Raw genomic sequence first — 22,503 nt, 5'->3', positions numbered from 1 at the left:
GAATAGTTACACCTTACACGTTACGTTGTGAATACTGTTATTATATTTTTTTTTATATAGACACATGCACCTTCTGTGACACGTCCTGACTGATATTGACAATAATATAATGCACTTAACAGCCCTCCCATACAAAATGAAGTGGTTCAAGTCCATGGGCTGTCCTATGCTATCAAGTGTCATATCTTCGTTCTCCGGTGGTTTACAATATTTTGCCTTTACATTATTTTGATATGCAAATGGTTTCTATTGGATATAACGGTTAGACTCACCGGAATGGCGGAATACCTACACCATACGTTGTAAATACTACCTGCTAAATAATCTTTTTTTTTTCAATAAACTTGTAAAATATGGGCACAGACACCTTCTGTGACCCGTTCTGACAATTATTGACAATAATAATGCACTTAAACATCCCTCTCATATGCAATGAAGTGGTTCAAGTCCATGGGCTGTCCTATGCTATCAAGTGTCATATCTTCGTTCTCCGGTGGTTTACAAGGTTTTACCCATAACAAAAAATGAAGCTTAGGGTATAAGCTGTCATTTGATATGCGAATGGTTTTTATTGGATATACCGGCCAATTTTACCCATCATCCTTTACAAGCGAAAGGCGAGGCAACGGAGAAAATAGTGATAGCCCGCTTATGTTTCATTTTTTTTAAACGCTCATGTTTTCTCGATTACATAGTTACTCACGCATAACACAAATCAAAATTGACAAACGCAAGCCTAATATTGATGAACACTAGTAAGACATATCAGTAGCGCTTTTGTTGCTTGTTCCGAGATAGCAGAACAGGAAGGCATGGCGTCTCCGGTTGATTAAACTCTCTAAGCCTATTTACATTTCAAAATGTATGTCGAAAACGGGACAGGCATCATTCCCTAGATTATTATCAAATTGATAATAACAGTGTCAAATGTCAGATACAATAAGATTGTAAGATAATAATACATATAACATTATCTTTATTCATCTTACGCAAAACAAGATTTTGGGAGTAAGGTGAATAGGCATTTGCTAATATCGATGCCCTTCCTCTGATAATACAGACATATCTATGATAAGATAAACAAATATCAATTGATAAGACAAGCTTTTCCGTTGCAATGGAAGTAACATCTATAATCTGCATGACATTGTACTAAATTGTCAATTTCATCTTAAAATAATACTTGGGCTAAATAGCTTTGGCGGTAAGGATAGCGCTATATGGGGTATTTATAAGTATGTTGGGATAATATCCTGAGTGCTCTTGCCAGAAAACTCATTGACATCATCATTGTTATCGCATCAACCTGTTGCCGTCCACTGTTGAACGTAGACCTTCCCCAATGAGCGTCAACCACCCCGATCATGAGACACTATTGGACAGAACGCATCCATCCACGACCCGTCACCTTCATGAAATCGTCATTCCATCTTGCAGGATGTCTTATATTACATTTGCGCCTTAAAATGTCGTGATCATTATACTTTAACGTGCTTACTCTCCCAGCAATGTTGTTGATTTTAATTTTCTTACAGATGTCCACGTTCCTAATTTATATGTATGTACGTACATTATTTTTTTTCACTAGACACTACCTTTCAGCAGCGGCTACATCGGCGTCCCGTGGGAACTGCACACACCCGGATATTTCCGTATATCCCGTATTTCCTCGTGACTACCCTTATGAGCTATCTACTATTGGAAGAATTTTTCAAATAATTCCATTAGTTCCCGAGATCAGCGCATCCTTGTAAAGTAACCGAAAAACTCTTCAGTTTGAAAACAAGATTAAGAAGCTACCTAAAAACCTTCAAGACTCGAAAAATTTCCACAAAAACACTACAAATGCTTACCCCACAGGAACAGCGCTCTTGAGCCACTCTCCAATTTGAATCTGATATGATCTCAATCTGACAAGGGACTTACTGACACGAGTTGATGGCTGACGTCTTTCTTCTAGATAGCCGAGCACTCAGAAAGATTGGCTACATGATGTATGAAGCAAGTTAAGAAACGTGCCTTGAAAAATTTATCTTAATTTGCCACGTAGCGTATCGAAAAAACCGGTATGTTAGAGAATATTTCACGTGTTTGTGAAATAGTGTGATAAAAATGTTTTGAATGTCACCTGCTCTTGAGGAAATACATCTGCTTCTAAGTTATGAACTTCTTGGTATTTTGGTTTATGTGTATATCAATACTATTTCATTTTATAAATATGTATATTACCCCGGTAACTGGGTTGAGAAGGTCCCTTCTTGTAAAACTCTGATGTTCAGCGGCGTCGCGTGAGACTGGAAGCCGACCACAACGTAGTTGGGAAAAAGGCTTGGCAGATGAATATTGAGAACAAAATGACTTATCTGTTCTTACTCCGTGGCTGCTTTACATTCCTTGAATATACTATACAAATCTAATAGATAAAGCAGTATAGGAAATTACGCTACGTTCACACGGGCCATACGGTTTAGTCACAATAATATGATTTATATGTACGAAAGTTCACACGTCCATTGTAATTAATCAGTATCCTGCAAAAATCTGAGCCATCTTAGAAATATATTGATATGATATCCCGTGTGAACATAGACTTACGTTTATCATTCTTCATTTATTGTGAATTATGAAGGTCAACAAATATTTTAAACGACGATTTAATTATAAGACACATTTTACACAGCCGACTGGAAGCCGACCTCGACATAGTTGGGAAAATGGCTCGGAGGATGATGAGGATAAAACATTTTACACAGTCTTATACGATATGCTTGAACATTTTCTTTCTTCTTACAAACATGGAATAACTTACAAACATGGCTATTCATAGTCCATTTACTTAATAACGTAAGCTGAGATAATTCCAATGAACTCTTGATCAAAGAAAATATAACTTTTCTTAGAACTAGCTACTTTATAAGGACAAAATATGTAGGCATACACTTTCTTGGCAAATATGTATTTTCCATATGTATAAGTATATATGTACACTGTATCAGTAACTCAGGTGTCTTGTAAACATATACATATGTATTTTGAGAGAGCACGTAAATGTCGGTCCTGCGCCTGATCTCCCTAAGGTCGTGTCGGATTGCCGTCCCATCGGGTTATGAGAGTGAAGGAATAGTGAGTGCACCTGTGTCTGCGCAAATGCTTGTGCACTATAATATTATTATGTCATCATTACTTTCTTTCATATTTTCAAGTATAAATAAACACAGAATGTAATACAATATAATATTTCCAAGTATTCTATCAAAGAGATGAAGAACAGTTTACAAAATGGTTGTAAACACGTGTTTTTTTTCCAGAGTACGGAAAACAACACAGCGACTTTATTCTTGCCAATTCAAATATTTACTACATTGTTTGATTGTGGAAAGTATTCATTAATATTTTTCATACATTCCCCCTCTTGTATGGGATAATCAGAGGCATCTATCTATCTATCTAATGGGGGAAGAGTTTATGACGAACTACCACGAACGACCAACAATAATAAAATTGTAGCTAAAAGTCTAACAAAATCATCTAGGATTCATTACCGCTCTAAGCTTGATACCATTTCTTAAAATCATGGTAGATGGCAATTGCTCATAATTTAAATCACTTGACGAATCATTTATTTACCACCTGGGAAAATATTTTTATTTATTTCGATAATTCGGTGGTAGATACCAAATTAATTATCGTGATTCATGTTTTTTTGGTTCCGAAAATATTTTTATTTCAGGAAAAAAAAAACAATATCCACCAATTTTCGAGACCCTATTCAAATACCCAAAAAAACACGGTAGGTATTGTTTTGGATTATTCCTAGAATACGTAAAGTTTGGATGCATAAAGGTAGCATAACAAAAGATAGCGTCAATCATATTGATAGCGCCTTGTCTTAGTTCCATTCGAATTATTATAATGCCTCGCTTGAGCATACGTGCCAGTATTATTTGCTCGTTCAAACGGTACACGTTACACCCGCTCATGGAGTAAAGGAACGTGTTCGAATTTTAAATTTAAATAAGTTACAAGTAAGTGTAATTTTATTTTTATTTAATATTTGCGGTAATAAATAAAAATAGGAGACGGTTATTCCAAAAATAAATATTTCTGGAAAAATAGTGTTTTAAATTATTTTAAGTTTTTCTGTAATAGCTATAAATCTGTTATCAAGTGCTGAAATTAATGTTTTTTTTTTTAAACTTGGTGTTCAAATGACGTTGAAGAATCGAATTGGATCCATATTTTTTCAGATTAATTTTAATTAAAACTGGTTATAGTAATCGCCGTAAATTACGATTTGACGTGCCTATAATGCATAAACGTGAAGGAGTTTATAAACTCTCTCTGCACACACAGTTCATTGTTTCTGACCTTTTTTTTAATTAGTAACAATGGTATTATGTTAGGTATATTATGTATTTGATACGAACCTCTGTTATTGAAGGCACATACTTTCTGATGAACATTCTTTTAAAACTAGTTCCTATTTCCTTCCCTATAAAAATATTATTACATTCTTATATGTATTTCTAAAGGTTTATACTATTTACAAACATAAATCAGGCCTAGCATTGAAAATTCAAGGAAATGATAAGACACCCATGCTTGTTATTTCTTAAGTAAATATTTGAGAAAAATATTTATATAAAGCAAATTTTAACTAATCATTAATTAAATATTAATTGTGACTGATAGCAAATTGTGTATGTATAAGTGTATTTCTTATTCTTGTAAAAAAAACTCTTTATAAAGATTTTCGGTTGAGTGTTCCTTAGTTTCCTCTCTATCACATCAACAATTATTATCTTTTTTTATCCTTCCTGCTCGCAGTTTTTTTCCCGTTTTTTTTTTTCTATAACTTAAATATATGTACATTACTTTATTTATGAAGATAATTTTATAACTTAAACATAGTCTATATTCTCTCTGGAAACATATTAATTGACACATTAAGAAAATTGTCTAACTATGTATATGTCTATGACTTCCTTATGTACTGTTTTTGGCCTTCCTAAATCTCATCAAGATATTTACTTTTGAACTGAGGACAATGTTTTCTGTTTATCAAATCAAACAAATGACTGATGAGCATACTAGCATACTATCTCACGGTTTTGAACTGAATCTACTAGATAGGTGTCAATGTCATGGTGATTACTTCAATGTATTATTTGAAGCGTTTGAAATAAAAGTATTTTGTTTTTGCAAATAAAGACGGTTTTCAAACTAGTTTGTTGCCAATAATTTCATAATCGTGTTCCTGAGGTTTCATCCGCGTCCCACGGGAACTAATGCGCAAACCGGATTAAACATAGCCCATGTTCAGCGCAGATAGAGTAGCTTCTTAACTGTGGAAGAATTTATCAAATCGGTTCAGCAGATCCAGAACCTATTCATGTCAAACAATCAAATCTTTTTGTATCAGTACCTATAGAAGAGGTAGATTAGCTAATTAATTTGCAAATCAAAATGACACCAACAATAACTATGCCAATCTTCATTTTACTCTAATAAGAAAATAAAACATACAATATATCAGTAGAAATGTTAACATTGGGATTGCTTATGTCACTTCAGCTGACCTTGCCAAAAGGACTAGAAACCCACTTTAGAGTACTTTGTAAACATACGTTTGTATAACATTTTTTACTCGTTCGCGTATCAATAGGACCTAAATAAATTACTGTTCACTTTATTTGAGTAAGAGTACCTGCATACTGCAGACTAAATAGTCGGCTGACGTTTTCAGTCGGTCTGATATCGGCTAAATACCTGATCTTTGTAATGTGTGCGCTACCATTCATCTTCATACTAATTAATGAGGACAAACAAAATATCGGCCGAATAAAAGTTTGCAGTGTGCTCTGAGGCCCGAGGCTTCAAGCCGGAAAACATTGGTCCTTTTTTGTAGTTTTCCATGTTTAACATGAATTGTTGATTGATATTCTCAGAGTATTTATTTGAGTTGTTTAACAAGTCATTTTATGAATAGAACATATGTATGTTTTGAGCGTAGTCGTCATACATAACATTTGTATGGTTAGTTGAGTCAAGTATTATTGTAATAAATATGCAATGTTGTTTAATGCTAGATATTAAATTAGGGTTATAAAAGCAAACAACCAGAAATATAAATTGTATACTTAATAGATGACATTGTCATCTTCAAACTTGCAACTTGCAACAGCCTTCAATTTTATTTGAATTAAAACCACGAAATTAAAAATAGCACTCTTGAAGTGTAGCCTCCAATAACTTCTTGTTTAGTTTATTTGGAGTACTCTTGTAATGGTAATGGCTAAATAAACAGCAGTATGTCTAATGTCCTTATTTACATAAAAATTGGTCACGTTATAGTCAATTGTTATTTTGTAGTCTTTGACAAATTATATGCTCATAATTTATTTATTTTTATTTTGTTATACATACTTACTAAAATGTTACATTTTAAAACTCAAACGATTCAAATACGTTGTAAAATGCTTGAAGTAATAAATCTTTTGCAACGGTTCTTACGACAGAGTAAACGTTATTAAAATCTACTAATACAAAAAAATGTGGTAGAACATAAATTACGTTTCACAGCAGTAGGTATACCTAATCAAATATAAAATGTTGGTTTACAGTTAGCTAGTAAGACATTAAACTGATATATTCATAATATTCCTATAGTATGTAATAAATACATACAGTAACATACGTTAGCATAAGAATTTGTTGATCGTTACCTAAGACAAAACATCACTGAACGACTTTGCACATCAAATACATTCAAGACCCGAGTTTATCTTTGTCACGAAAAGCATCGTATAACAGACTTGCACCCTTAGGGAAATCCGATCCTAGCAATATGTTATCAAGCACAAAACGCTCTCGGGGATTGTTTGAAATACACCTTTATATATTGTGCTGTTACAGAAAATAGTGCATATTGCAATTAGCATTAGAAGTGCACTACATAATTGAAATAGATACATTGTTATACGGAAATTGTTTTGTGGTTTCAGCTAGTATTTTATTTAAATAGAATTCATTTTCGTTTTATGTATGTACTTTGTTACGTATGTATTTTTCTTTAGGTACTAAAAATGTTGTACGTACATGTTAAATGGTATTTCCTCGAGTTTCCTATTTAAATTGACGAACAAAAACAAACGTTTATGCTTTTGCTTAATTGCAAGCGATGTTGTGAAGCACTTAAAATCATAACTTAGAAATCTATAAGAGATACAGATGCACGTGCTGAAACTCAAATAAATCTCTAATTCCTACAGAAACCAGACAATAATGTTGAAACATAGTTTTTCAGGATGCAACATTTACACTGTTTCTGTAATGAACTATTTTATGTTTATCTATTAGTTTTTCCGTTTATTTCACACGTGCTAACTCTTTTATAGTTTGTGCCAAATTCAATAACCGTCATAGTATCTTATCGTCTAAATATACAGATTTTGAAACGTAAGAGGTCAGGTAGGATTGTTCCGGGACTTCAAGCTTGTCAGGAAGAGTTGCGGTCCTGGTACATAAAAGGCTTAACAAGGAAAATGGTGGGTTTTAGTCAGTAGTCAGTAAGAGTCTGACACCCCCTCAATCTACACACACAACGGGAAAGGTCATTTGATAATATTTTGTCAAAAAATAGAAGTTGGTTAGTTACATTGACATATACGGCTTTAAACTTCCATTACGGGATGTGGGTTTTCAGTACGCTCGTGATACCGTTGAAAAGAACGAATGTACAAAATTAATCTTAAATAGCAGAACAAGCCATTGAACTGCAGATTGTCACGGGAATTACGTTGTTATTATACCTTCTTATAGGTTTTATTGTAATAAGATTGCACACACAGTAATACGTATGCAAAACGCAGAGTAGTGGGCCACTTCAAGACTGTTTGTTGTTCGTAATTAATGTTTTATTGAATTTTAAATAATTCTATTATTTAAATATTACATAGGTATGTTACCTAGATGCACACAATATAAACTAATTTATTAATTTTAAAGAGTTAATTATTTATTTGTACCAGGTATACCAGGTATATTTTTGTTACCAGTGTTCCTAGTCGAAAGCAAGCAAGCATTGGAAATGACATTCTTTGGATTTTTTGTTTACGGTAATTTATTAAATGCCTAATAACACTATTCATACATTTTAAGAAACGTGCAACCAAAATCCGCAATACCGTCTTCTTCTTGTAAATAGTTCAAAAAACAAATACATACAACGAATAGATTTTAGTGGTCTATTAACTCTTTTTACTGCAATCGGCCAATCCAAAATATTTGTTTTTTAGCATAGCATGTATTTATCACTTTTATGAAGATTAATATAACTAACAACGAACCGGACCTGAATAAATATTTATTTAAATATTTACTCTTTTTTCTTTTTTATCGAAATAATGTAAACGGAAACAACCAGGTGTCAACGAAGCGATAATTTTGTGTGATTTAATTAATTTATAAACTTGTTAGCTAACCTTGGACAAATGGTTATCCTCTTCATATACTTAAGACGCAGCTAAATATGCAATTTTTACAAACTTTGCATCACACTTTTTTTTTCTGTTTTGATGTTGCGTATATACATAAATATACGGTCAAATATTTCAATACCCAGACTCAAAATAAATTAAATTAATAAAGTAGACCATATCATTATCTCCCGAGCCTGGATGGAACTGAACCGAACTGGATGCAGCACCAGTGTTTAAAACGATCTGAACTGCCTATCTGACCTCCTCAACTTAGTTACTTAGGTAAGGAAGGTTGTCAGACTTACTGGCTGCAGACTATCCGTAACGACTGCCAAGGATGTTCGAATGACAGCTGGGACCTACATTTATCGTGCCTTCCGAAACACTAAAGCGAAGTTCCCATATATGCAGTTTAAAAAATCACACAATATTATGCAATATACTTGGCATGTCATTGTTATGTTTATTACTACTTAACATTACTAATTCCATTGATAAAGAGTATTAAGTAAACTAGCAACACGTGTTACGACTGTACAAGGCACGGCTGATTGTAAACAAAACAAACCTATGTTTATGAACTAGTTCATATTCTATGAACCGTACTTATCTGTTTATCGGTGATATAAGTTGTACAATTTGTTTGAACAAACCATACCCATATTTTGCTAGTTCTAAGAAAGGAATTGGGCGTTACTTATATGAACACTAAATCTTTTGTTATAGGTACGTATCCTAACAGTGTTTAAAAATAAATAACACCGACTTAGGTAATAATATAAAAAACCTTCACGCAAGTGTGACGAATACTATGCTAAAAACCGAATCAAAATCGGTTTAGATTAACGTGAGATAATAGCGCACTAACATACAATATAAACACACAGGTGAACCTCCTTTATAAGTCAGTGAAAAATCTCTAAATCAAAAAATTCTTACGTTTCAAAATAAAGCTAAATTCTCAAAATATGAACTAAATATTTTTGCTTCTGCCCCGTTCAATTCACCTCACCTAGGATTAATGCTTACCTACAACCTTAAGACTTATCAGACGACTGCAGAGCAAAACATTATCAAACCGAATTGAAGCGATCGCGATGAGTCGATCTGGTTCACAGAGCATTTCTTTAACTCATTCAATTATTTTTTTCTCAACTGAAAGTTTTCATTGGTCAAGTTATATCGTTGCGTGACTCCTCCACTTCCTAGGTCTCTTGTTTCCTTAATCATGAGGGTCGTGACCTTAAATTTTACCTGATAGCATCGAATAATAGGATATTACAACAAGACCATCATATTTCAAATCTAGGAACCAAGATCTTCACTTATGGTCAGTTTATAAGCGTCTTTGTGGTCAAAGTAAGGTAAAATTAACACGATTGCTGGCACAAAAGGCGCTCAGAAGCCGACCATTCTCAAAATTTTATTATATTCCTTGTTATGAATGGATTACAGGTTGGTGCTAAGACGCATTTTCCCACAACATAAGTATTGTTATTTCCTTTTAGTGTTGACGTTTGTCGGAAAAAAATACGAATTCTTCCCGGTTCGAAAACACATTTTTGATTAGAGAGACATTCAAATAATTTAGACAATATATTAGCTACCTTTGCCTCAATTTAAAATAAATTATTAAAGTCAAAATAATAATAAACACAAAAATCGGTCTACATTTTTTTTTCAAATTTCGAATTTAGAACAAAAAAGACGATACGAAAAATGCTCTACTTTAAACATTAAGTGCAGTATCAAACGAAAGAGTTCCGATCCGTACCTGCCAATTAAGATCGAAGTCGAGTGACCTTGTCACCATAATCCGGTAACGTCAGGCAATGAAAACTCTGTGCCCAGGCTCCGCCATACTTTTTCCTGATTAGCCGTCGAGTAATATAGTCGCCTCCCGACGGCCAGTCTCGCGAATGAACTATAAACAGTGCGGTGAATGAAACCTAATGGTTGTAATAAATTCAAGTTTTGTTTGTTAAAGGTAATACTGCAAAATGTTGACGGGGTGGCGATTGGCGTTGTCAAAATGTGAGTTGTTTATTTATTTTTTACTAAAAAGAGTTTGGTTATTTTTTGTGATATATTGTTTTGGTAAAACCTAATACTACTTACTTGAAATAGTAACTTTTAGGTGCTTGTCTATGTAAATATGTGTATGTATGTGTTTATTTGTTACATAAATACCTCTAATTGGTTTGTTTTTAAAAGCAGTTTAATTTAAGTTAATACCTTGTCATTTATTTTTACTGCAAATAACTTTTTCATATTTACGTTCAATTGTTGCGGCCATTCAAAAATAGAACAAATGCTTTTGTCATTAAATACTACACGAGGTTACGTTAGCACTGACAGTTATCACCATTTGTCACTGATTAATGAATCCTTTTTAATATTCTTCCAGTGTTCATAATACCGCAGAGGTATGTCTTGGCGATTATGGCCTTATTGGCCGTGGCCAATGCGTATACTATGCGGGTATGCTTGAACCTCGCCATTACACAGATGGTGAAGAAAGCACAGTCTGTCTCCACAGAAGATAATTATGACCCTCTAGTTTGTAAAGACCGATCAGGAATTGAGTCAAACTCTACAGATGTTAGAAGTTTTTATACTACGAGAGCTGAAGATGTGAGTAGAAATTCATACTTTTTATTTTTATTCTTAGTGATTGTTTTATGGTGAGTTAGGTTTTGTGAGTGATTTGGTGTGTTCCTACAAATATTTTATTAGAGAGATATAAATCTCAAAAGCGCAGTTTAACATAGGACATAAAAACGACTAATACCTATAGTATAGGTATGTGAATTTTTTTATTGTTAAATGACTCCTTTTCCTTATTTCAACCATGATTTACGACATTCTCTTAATTTTATGTTCATTTTGATTGAATTGTATTTATTATTTCTTGAGATATCCGCAACAAAACTAGTCTAAATACATACACGTGCCGATACAACGTGCATAGCCGGATTTTTAAAAATTAGTAGGTTCTTAACATTAATTAGGATAACTGAATATTTTAAAGAAAGTAGGTATTATTATACTTGCGGATGATACAGATTCTTATCTAATTTGATTAACGGTATCATATAATGATTGGAAAGAAATTAAATAATAATTAATTGCTAATTTATTCAAATGTTATTCTCACTTAAAACTAGCACCTGTGAACAACGTGAACATTGAAAAAAAAAATTGTAACACGAGGATGCCATTATTTATTTGCTTTAATTTATTCTTACTTTATTATTATTTAATTGTGGCACATTAATTGTGGCAGAATACCTACATTTTCGAGCCAAAATGTTTGTCTGCACATTTGAGACAGTTCTTTCGACCGACTAAATAAAAGGCCTTATTATTGAACTGACATTGCTATATACTGCATACACACAGGCACATATACACAGGCATACTATCAATATGCAGCGTATGTTATGAACTCTCATTACAAAAATGAAAATCCAAGACAAAGTTTAGGTGATGGATCCAAACTCTTTCACGCTATAAAATTGTTAGTTACAAAACGTTTCGTAAATGAAGATGTAATAGAACCTTTAATAATACACTTTCGTCATTATCATATTGTTATCGTCAATATGAAACTCATTTAATTTATTGAGTAAAAATACAGCATTCATTTAAAACATAAAAAGCTGAGTTAACAGTGCATTAAAATTCAATTTGCACAAGTTTTTTGTTCGATCGACTTTTTTCTAACAAACAGACGAAAGTAGTTTTTTGCAACAAATCGAACAATGAGGAAGCGTTGAAATCTGTTGGACGTTTATTTTGTTATTGTTTAAGCCTTTATTAAGTAGTTTTGGGAACATATTTCAAACTGCAAACCTGGAAAGTAAAATGGGAATTTCTTTATTCAACCTACACTGTCCCACTGCTGGGCAAAGGCCTCCCCCATCTTTATCGTTCGCTTTTTGTTTTGTGGCCAGTCCTATAATTGGGCCAATATCATCATAAAATGGATCCCTGATGATGGAAGTCTTCCCTTAGAAAATGGGGTTTAGTCTACGTAAAATTTCTTGAAACTCAGTACAACAGTTTTATACCTAAAGTGACGATATTTATCTAGACACTGAGTAAACTGACAGTTGATAATATCCTTAGGTGGTAGAAGTAGTAAATAAATGATATTACTGCTATCTTCCTAAGATTATTTTCTTATGTATACTTATGTTGTTTACGATTTGTGGGTACCTACATCTTGGAACGTTTGGAATTTTACGGAGTACCTAGAAATTTTAGCTTTGTAGTTCACATTTTATGGTCACGAACATATTTTTTTTACTTAAAATTCTTCATTATCCGCCTACCATTACTTCAACTTTATTTTTGGCCATGCAGCATGTTCTATTCTCTATCCCATGTCTTCTCACGACTATCATATTGGTCTTCCCGTTCCACTATATCTTCCCTCGTTTAAGCTAAAGACCTTCTCCATAACATGATCCTTATTTTAAAAAAATCAAACATAATACTTATGAAGCCTTTTTCCTCCGAAGTAGGTAGATACGAATCGCAATATATTGCTCACGTAAATCATTTATCGAATTTCAACCACATAGGTACTTATTGATTTTTACCTTTTCAATGAGGAAATGAATTGCTAAAGAGTTTCCTATTACCGTTTGTCAAAATACGCGTATAATATTCATGTCGCGTGCTTGTTAGAGGTTAAAGATGAGTTCATTGCTCTTTTGATTTTAACCGCACAGTTACAATAGAGATTTTCTAGAACATTTTGGGGAGGAAAAGCGTGTTTTGTTTTTAATGTTACTCTTCAAGTATGAGTTAAAATGCATAATGGCATTTGCGGAAAGCCTATTCAGGTTTAAGTTCGTTTTTCACGCCATATCAAAGTGAGTTATGTAGGTGTTTTAAGATTTATGCAAAAACGAGTAAATTAAAACAATATTGAAGTTATTGCTTTAATAAATTGTCCTAACTTTTATCTACGATGAATTAATTAATTTAATCGTTGAATCTGATTCTTATGAATACGATTTCCGTAGGTATGGTTGATTGTTATATTAAAGGAAGGTAAATAATAAAAATAAATGGGGGACCTTACCGTTAAAGCCTACTTACAAAGAACTGTAAGGTTGACTAATAAGTTGGTTGACTAAGTTAATCTAACTGTCATCATTATCCTCAACTATCATGAAGTGTGTGTTTTTTTTACAAAATAGTACAATCTATGGTTCTATCTAATCTATGGTTTAGCTTTACTGAAATGTGGGCTTGCCTTCATTAAAAATTACGATTTTTGGGGAATGTACGCTTTATGGGTTTACTCACGTCTATTTCGGGCTTGACCTGTTCAGCTACAAATTATAATGAAAGTTTTGATAGTCAATTCACCAAAAAATGTACCCTAAGGTTTTATGGTATAATTTCGTTGTATATGTTACCGGCCGAACCCGATTTTAGGACAAACCAGTTTTGCCTAGGCTCAACTAGTTCTTCCTATACGCGTTAGGATTAACTAGTATAGCCTAGTCTAAACTAATTTGTCCTAAGCCCGATAGGACGGACCAGTTTAGGCTAGGCAAAACTAGTTGATCCTAATATCAATACGCACACTCTAGGATAAACTGGTATGGTATAATCAGGCCAAGGTTTTGTGAGATGCAGCTGCAACAAGAACTGTTCCACAAACAGATGCCAGTGCAAGAAGGCAATGATACTCTGCAATTCTAAGTGCCACCAAAGCAAACCGTGTAAAAATAAATAACAATTTTAATAATTAACATAATACTCGTATGATTATTGCTTCTTAAAAAAAACAGTATTATTTGTTATAGTGTGATTGTTTGTATTACCAATTATTATCCATAACTTTTAACGACAACAATTTTAATTTGAGATTTGACTATTGCTTCTATTTAAAAAAAAAATACTTACCTATTATTTGTTAGTTTGCTACATATATGAAGTATGATTGTTCGTATTATCAATTTATCCATAACGACGAATCATTATAGTTTAATAAAGATGATTATTTTTCTAAACACGGAGTAGTTTATTTAGTTCATCTATTTATTTAGACTTTTAGATATGTATATGTTTTGACTAGGCTATACCAGTTTATCCTAGAGTGTGCGTACTTATATTATATCAGGATCAACCAGTTTTGCCTAGCCTAAACTGGTAAGTCCTATCGGGCTTAGGACAAATTAGTTTGGACTAGGCTATACTAGTTAATCCTAACGACTATAGGAAGAACTAGTTGAGCCTAGGCAAAACTGGTTTGTCCTAAAATCGGGTTCGGCCGGTAACATATATATCTTTTGTCTAACATAAGTACAATTTACTCTTATAAGTAAATGTGATGGAAATAATCATTGCTTAGAAACTTTAATTTAAAGCCGTCAACATAGATTGACCTTAAATATGACTTCTAAAAAGTAAACGTCAATGTACTTAACGTCCTAATTTCCTGAAGAGACCAATGATAAAATAAACCTTCCTGATAATAACACTTGTAACAACTATTTCATAATCTTTCACTATTATAATAATAGCATTTCTAAATGTACAATTATTTCTACAGGATGTCATGCTTTTTGAATGGAGCGAGGCAACCCAAGGCCTGTTATTGGGGTCTTTCTACTACGGCTACGTACTAACTCACATCCCTGGAGGAATGTTAGCCGAAAGATTTGGGGGCAAATGGGTGCTTGGAGGCGGTCTTCTATCCACTGCCATTTGCACCTTCATCACGCCAATTACTGTCAAAATGGGAGGAGCTACTGCACTGTTTATATTGAGAGTTATTGAAGGATTTGGGGAGGTGAGTGTCATTGTCATTTATTTTAGTGCAAAGTGGTGGTATCCACGCTTTGGTGGTGCGGTGCGATGCCGCATAAGTGTCATCCTTTATACTTTGTTTACCATAAGTAGGACCGTGGTGCGGCATCGCACCGTTCCAGTTCCTAGCGGCCAGCGAGACACCTTTTTGACCTGCAAGATGAGTCGAGAAGATGTGATGCACTGCGGTAGCTACACCAGACTGTAAACATATCGTGTGACCTCGCTCTTAACCCTGCCATAAATGATATCTTTATAACGACATTATCATTTCGGTAGCACTGTTTAACTAAGATGAAACAAAGAAAAAGCTCATTGTCAATAAACGGTTACGAACCTAGACTTCAGGTTAATGAAAAACAGGCAATAAAAATAACTTAAAGATTATATTTGTATGTACATACAGCGTGATCCTCTAGCGTTGGTTTTTGATTCCTCGTGTCACTATTTACTCTTGAAGTTATAACATTTTCAAGAGGTTTAAGCATACACGGATGTTTAGTTCATAATTATGTACTAACATCGCTCTAAGTACCTACATAAGCATGTAAATCCCTCGGACAGGTACTTGTAACAAACGATTACATTAATAGCAATCATGTATTAATTAATATACTGTAATAACTATTGAAATGACTCTTAATATAGTTATTAATGTGTAGTACACGTGGCATTTATGTCATTTTATAAAGATTGCTATCAACATAATGGCCCTACTGGAATTTATTTTATTAGGTATATAAGATTTTATGAAAAACTCTCTGTTCAAAGAAATAAGAAAAACTTTTCTATACTAAGTAAATAGTTTGACAGGGCACGATTTTCCTAATCTTTACTCATATGAAAAAACAGTGCGAATATTTTGGCCATTTACTCCTTAATTTCATGTAGTGATTGTAAAGTCAGATCAAAATGTTGAAATATTTTTTTTAAATACCACTTTTTCATCCCCAGGGTCCCACAATGCCGGCTCTTATGGCCATGTTATCGAAATGGGCCCCCAAAGCCGAAAGAGCAAGATTCGGTGCCATCGTGTTCGGAGGAGCACAGATAGGCAACATTGCTGGTTCATACTTCTCTGGCCTGATCATGCATAACGGCAGCTGGGAGAATGTCTTCTATATGTTCGGAGGACTTGGATTATTGTGGTTTTTGTTATGGGTAAGTCTTATTTTTTTTAATAAAGTTTGTTTTTAAGAACGCCTACGTAAGAGTTAGGTAAGATCTAAGTGAAGGAAGGAAGCGTAAATGAAAGATTGGCAAATTATATGACAGAACAAGGAAATGAAACCTTGACAGATATGAGATAAGCTATTATGTATTTTTTAGTTTCATTTAATGTAGGTATATTAAAGTACTATATATTCACACGATACAATTGTAAAATTCGTAGTACAGTACAGAGCAGAAGAGTTCAAAGTTTAAAATCCTATAAATAGTTTTATCTTATTCTACAAAAAATATATTCGGAACTTTAAACATATAAATTGCATTGATATCTCAGTTTTTAGCTAATCTGAAGCCATAACGAGCATCATTCTTACAACAAGAATACTACCAGTATACATAGCTGTTAAGTACCGGTCTTTAAATTAACGATAGTTGTTTTTTTCTATTGTAATCGTTTTTATTGCACCGATTCTTAACAATCATATAATAAACCTATAAATAAAATAATAGTTGATCATACGCGATTATCCTTTATGGGTACTTACTTCGGGGGAATTTTGCAGTCCCCTAAAGTTTTCCATTTGTCTATTCATTGAGGTTAAAATAATACAATTATAAGTGGTAAACCGCATCTTCAATCACGTGCAAAGGTGACGGACCTTAAAATCTATAAGAAGATTCATTGAAGTGCAAAAGTAACAAGTTTTTGCTAACTTTTGTATATCTATAGCTTATATTAATGATGCAACGTGATAAAAAAGTAAATTGAACATCTTTACTGAGTCTGCTTACGTATGTGTGGACTATAAATAAATTATGAACGTTTAATTTATAGGTACCTAATGTTTTTTTAGAATAATGTTGTCTTATTTTTAACTTAAAGAATTATGCGCATCAAGTAGGTTATTAAAGGTTTTTGAACTTAAACACCTTGAAGGCGGATATAATATAAGGAAATTATGTTATTGTGATAAAGCTTGTCATTAAATTAATAAAGTATGTGTTACTTTAGACCCTTTTCAAAAATAAAATAAACGCGGTTACTTTAAATAAACATTAATATAAACCACACTGTCATAGTGTAGAGCATATTTTAAAGTTAAAATTGACCGTAAAAAAATAACACTCATATTTTCCACCCAAGCTGGAACATTGCTGTAATTTCCGAAGTTCGACAAGAATAATGTTTTAAATTACCAATCTCAAATAGTATCGAGTAAAATTAACTTTTCCAACGTAATTGGTTTACAATCGTATTACAACGAACAATATCTGTCGAGTTGCAGTTGCCCTGATCTTTTTTATCGATTCAGTTTCCAATTTGTTTCCAATCTGGTGGCGTTTTATTTTACAGTATTGGACACTTTTATTTTACAGCGAAATCGTTGCGTGTGTCGGTCAGTTTTGAACTTTTGTCGAAAACTATGGATATGGTTTACGATTGTTTTTGAGGGTTTTAGTTAAACCACGTATCATAGTCTTTGTTAAATGAAATAAAGCTATGGGTAAAGTTTGTCAGTCCAGTTTAGTCATAAGTAGCAAGAGTAACGGCAGGTTAAGGCCCAACATACGACTTCGCTTTTCTTAAAACAACTTTTCATTTTCAAAAATGTACCTAAATAAAATTCATAGTAAACAGTTGTTTCGGGAAATCTGACGTTTATATATTAAGTACTTGGGCCTTAGTTGCAGCCAAATGTCATCTATATAATATACCTACTTAACAGAAAACTAATGTTACCTCTTTTCTCTTCTAGTCGGTACTCTGCTACAGTACGCCAAACACCCACCCCTTTATATCAGACTCCGAAAAGAAGTTCCTCAATCAGAATGTCGATGCTCTCATCCACACATACTCGAAGAAGTTGGATCCCATCCCGTGGAAGGCTCTGCTCAGATCTGGTCCTTTGTGGGCATTGATTATTGCTGGTGTAAGTATATACATGACAGAGTTATTAAGCACTGGCTTCAGACCTCTGTTTAGCGTATTCGGTTATTAAAGTAGTACCAACCCTCGGTAATATTAATATCCCGCATCGGTTTAGGGAGCTTCTTCCTGCATAAAGATAAAAAGTAGCCTATATGTTATTTAGATGTGTAAGCTAAATTACTACTAAGTTTCTAAGAGTAACAAACAATCCTTAAAAACTTTTGCATTTATAAACTAAGTAAATGAACCTTAATATGGTACAATTCCTAAAGAGCATTTAAAGACCCTATTTGTCCACAAATAAAATAATAAGATTGATTGTTGTAATGCATTCATCAACAAGTCATTACCTCTATAATTGGTTTACGATGCAATCTATATTTAGCATTATTATCGGACAAAAAAGTTAGGTGCACTTTTTGCATTGTAATTTTCTGGCTTGTTTACAAAGCGTTAATTTAGTTGCAATTGATAAAGAAACTTATACTCTTCAACGTTGCCTTATTATTTTTGGTCTAAATTGAAGATATTTTGCCATTTCATTGTAAAATTTTACATTCTAAAAAGTACATGCTATACATACATAATGTATTGAAGCAGTTCATTGCTTACTTTTTGTAATGATCCTTCATTGTGGTTTAACCCGCCAGCAAAAGTAAACTTACAATGCTTACAAAATACATGAGTAAAAAACGTCATTGTCAATGTAAATGAAATGTAAAAAATGTCTATTTGTCTAGTGCCAACTACTTTTTTTAGTGTTATCGTAGTCTATTTGAACAGATTTTTCCTTATCACCATATTACTCAAAAGTTTCACGATAACACATCGATTCACCATGAACCAAATACAAGTTGGGAAATTCAAAAAAGTTGACACATGTGAATGTTTATCTACAGATTGGACACGATTGGGGCTATTTCACAATGATCACGGATTTGCCCAAGTACATGACAGATGTTTTGAAGTTCAACATTAAGGCTACTGGGATATTATCAGCCTTGCCTTATGTAGCTATGTGGATTGCATCCTTCTTCTTTGGTCTGCTCTGCGATTTCTGCGTGAAGAGAGGATATCACTCTATTACGAGTGCTAGGAAAATTTATACTACTATTGGTAAGTTAAAAAAGTTAAAAAGTATTTTTAACCCTTTGACTGATTATGTTTAAGCTACTAACACTGTGAAGATAGATATTGGAGACTCAATAGAAGGGGTTAATGTATCTCGAGTGGTGGAAAAATTAGAATATTCTATAGAGTTTACACGAATGACAGTAAAGTTTTTCATTTGCAGAATGATATTTATCCAATCCACATGTGGTCTGTGAGTTTGTCGTTACTGTAAAATTATGATCCCTTTAGCTTCAATGAGCTTTTACCCGCACTGATGAACCGAAATGACTATCTTCCCAAAAACAAATGAATACCAATTCAGTCAAACAAATTCAAACAATTAAAAATAGAACATCAATTTTAACAAACCCTTTTTTTTCCAGCGGCGACTGGTCCCGGTGTCTGCATAATCATGGCGTCATACTCCGGTTGTGACGTCACACTCGCCGTGTTCTGGTTCATCTTCGCTATGACGCTCATGGGGGCGTACTACAGCGGTATGAAGATCAACCCATTGGACATCACACCTAATTACGCGGGAACTACTACTGCCATGGTCAATGGAATCGCTGCTGTGTCGGGAATCATTTCACCGTACCTTATAGGGTTGTTGACGCCTGATGTAAGTTGACAGTTTCTTATGTTCTTAATTTATTTACCAAGTAATACTTTCAAGGAAAACTATCTGCAGATTTCTATAACCTACCTATCCGTTGGTTTGGGATAAGAGGTTTAACATTGACGTAATTTCAAAGTCAAAAGTCTTTGACGTAATTTCAAGGTTCTTACGAACTGTCAATGGCTAGGTGCACGATTCTAAGCATTTTATATAAAGCTAATATCTCTAATCGCGTATCGACGGATAGATGAAAATCGGATTATAATTTCAGACAGATTTAATTACATCATTCCCTTACCATTTATTGACAGTTGAACTTCTATTCCGGATTCAAATGTCGAATATTTCGGTAATAGGTATTATGTCAATATGATTCTTTATTCAATTAAAATATCAACCAAATTGAATCATTTAGGGCCTATTTTATTGGGAACTGAACAAAACAAACAAAAATATGAAAATCATCGTTATACATATATACAGGCTCGTTTACATTTCGACTATACCCTTTGTGTCTATAAACGTACGCGACCGAAGTTCCGCGGCTAATTTTACGTTCCAACGTAATCGCCTGATATGACACACCATAAGTGCCGAACTTACGCGGCAGAAGTTCAGTTGCGCAATTTTGTGTCGCGTATAATGTGTGTTCTACAGAATACGTTGCCGCCGAATTTCCGCTGAACTTACGCCCGACTGAAGTTCGGCTGTACGCTATAACGCAACGTAATTTCGGCATAATGTGTCGCCAGTAATTCAAATAGCATTGCAGGCGTAATCATGCCGAACTTCCGTCGCGTATTCTCGGCATAGTGTGTTTAGACACAAAGTGTCTTTTGGTGTTCATAAATAGATGATGATATCTGCTATAATATAATAAAAGGTTCAATTATGTTCAGAATTCTAACTATATTTATCAATCAATTGCAATTCTATCAATTAATTAGCGAATCATCTGCCAATTTATTTTAATACAACAGTTTTAATGACATAGAGTTCAATTCAATCACAGAATTTTGCAATTATTTGCCAAATCATGTTACATACAATGATTTTCAAAATTATAAAGAAAACCAATACTAAACCTTATTACTATTACACATTACCTAACAAAACTAATTATATTTTATTTCTCTTTACAGTCCACACTGAAACAATGGCGAGTCGCCTTCTGGGTGTGCCTAGGAGTTCTAGTCTTCACAAACGTAATATACATCCTCTTCGCGAAAGGAGAACAGTTATGGTGGGACGACGTCAAAGCCCACGGCTACCCTCCAAACTGGAAACACGGCGACCTCCCCACGAGACCAGTAGACTCGGAAGAAGAGAAAAAAGAAAAGAATGAAAAAGAGAAAATATAAACCGACTGCAGTTAATTTAAAACGTTCTGTAAATATTAAATAGTATTATAATTGTAATTAGGCTAATTTTGTTATTTATGAATAAGAGATTATTTAATTTATACACGTTGCTGTTTTATTTCCTTTTAAAAAGCATAATAATTGTGACTTTGCATGGCAGAACATTCCTTAGTTAGATCATACAGAAAAGGAATGAGTACTATCACCATGCTTGCTCATGCTAGATGGGCGATCAGGTTTTTGAGGTTCAGGTTTCTTTAAGATGCTTTCCTTCACTCTTATCTCATATTAGATGATACAGGTACTTAGACAGTACATATAAATCAGAAAAGTTACATTCATACTCGCTTGAAACAAGATCGATAGAAGCTCTACACAAATAAATCTTAAGTTGTCATTTGGTTAATTATTATCTAATGCTTCAGAAAGAGTTATTTAAAATACTTATAAGTACTACCTAATAGAAGTACAACAAAGCGGGTCGCTCTTTAATACATAACTAGCTTCTGCCAGCGGTTTCACCCGCATCCCGTGGGAACCTCTGCACGAACCCGGATAAAAAGTAGCCTATAGCCTTCCTCGATAAATGGGCTATCTAACACCGAAAGAATTGTTCAAATCGGACCAGTAGTTCCTAAGATTGACGCGTTCAACAAACAAACAAACAAACTATTCAGCTTTATAATATTAGTATAGATTATTACATGTCAAATTATAAGAGAAAATTATTGAAATTAAATAGCTACTGGTTTATGTTATTGATTACCTTCCATAAAGCTTATTCCATCATTTCATCCGTATGGATATATCTTCTATCTACATGGATCACAACAGGCATCTACATGGATCACAACAAGTATAAGATCACCTGTAATGGAAAAAAACATCCTCCTATGTCATGGGCTTATGGAAGTTCTAAGAACTGTTAATAAATAGGTATAGTGTAGGGAATGAACAACAACAAAACGAAGGAATCAATAATACCTAGAATCATCG

At 33.5% G+C, this 22,503-nt stretch overlaps 1 protein-coding gene across 1 annotated transcript; it reads left to right on the top strand.

Annotated features, from left to right (window-relative positions):
• The first annotated feature begins 3,888 nt into the window (after positions 1-3,888).
• On the top strand, positions 3,889-21,610 carry LOC135118542 (putative inorganic phosphate cotransporter). Its single transcript, XM_064040896.1, has 9 exons — positions 3,889-4,025; positions 10,468-10,514; positions 10,888-11,114; positions 15,058-15,297; positions 16,269-16,475; positions 18,242-18,415; positions 19,314-19,530; positions 19,911-20,149; positions 21,289-21,610. The coding sequence occupies exons 2-9, from the start codon at positions 10,481-10,483 to the stop codon at positions 21,505-21,507; spliced, it is 1,557 nt and encodes a 518-aa protein (XP_063896966.1). The 5' UTR covers positions 3,889-4,025; positions 10,468-10,480; the 3' UTR covers positions 21,508-21,610.
• Positions 21,611-22,503: the final 893 nt, after the last annotated feature.

This window comes from Helicoverpa armigera, chromosome 2 (assembly GCF_030705265.1).
Source record: "Helicoverpa armigera isolate CAAS_96S chromosome 2, ASM3070526v1, whole genome shotgun sequence".
In the NCBI taxonomy this organism is placed as follows: domain Eukaryota; kingdom Metazoa; phylum Arthropoda; class Insecta; order Lepidoptera; family Noctuidae; genus Helicoverpa; species Helicoverpa armigera.
The sequence above is the reverse complement of the archived record's forward strand: the minus strand, read 5'-3'. Positions and strand labels throughout refer to the sequence as shown.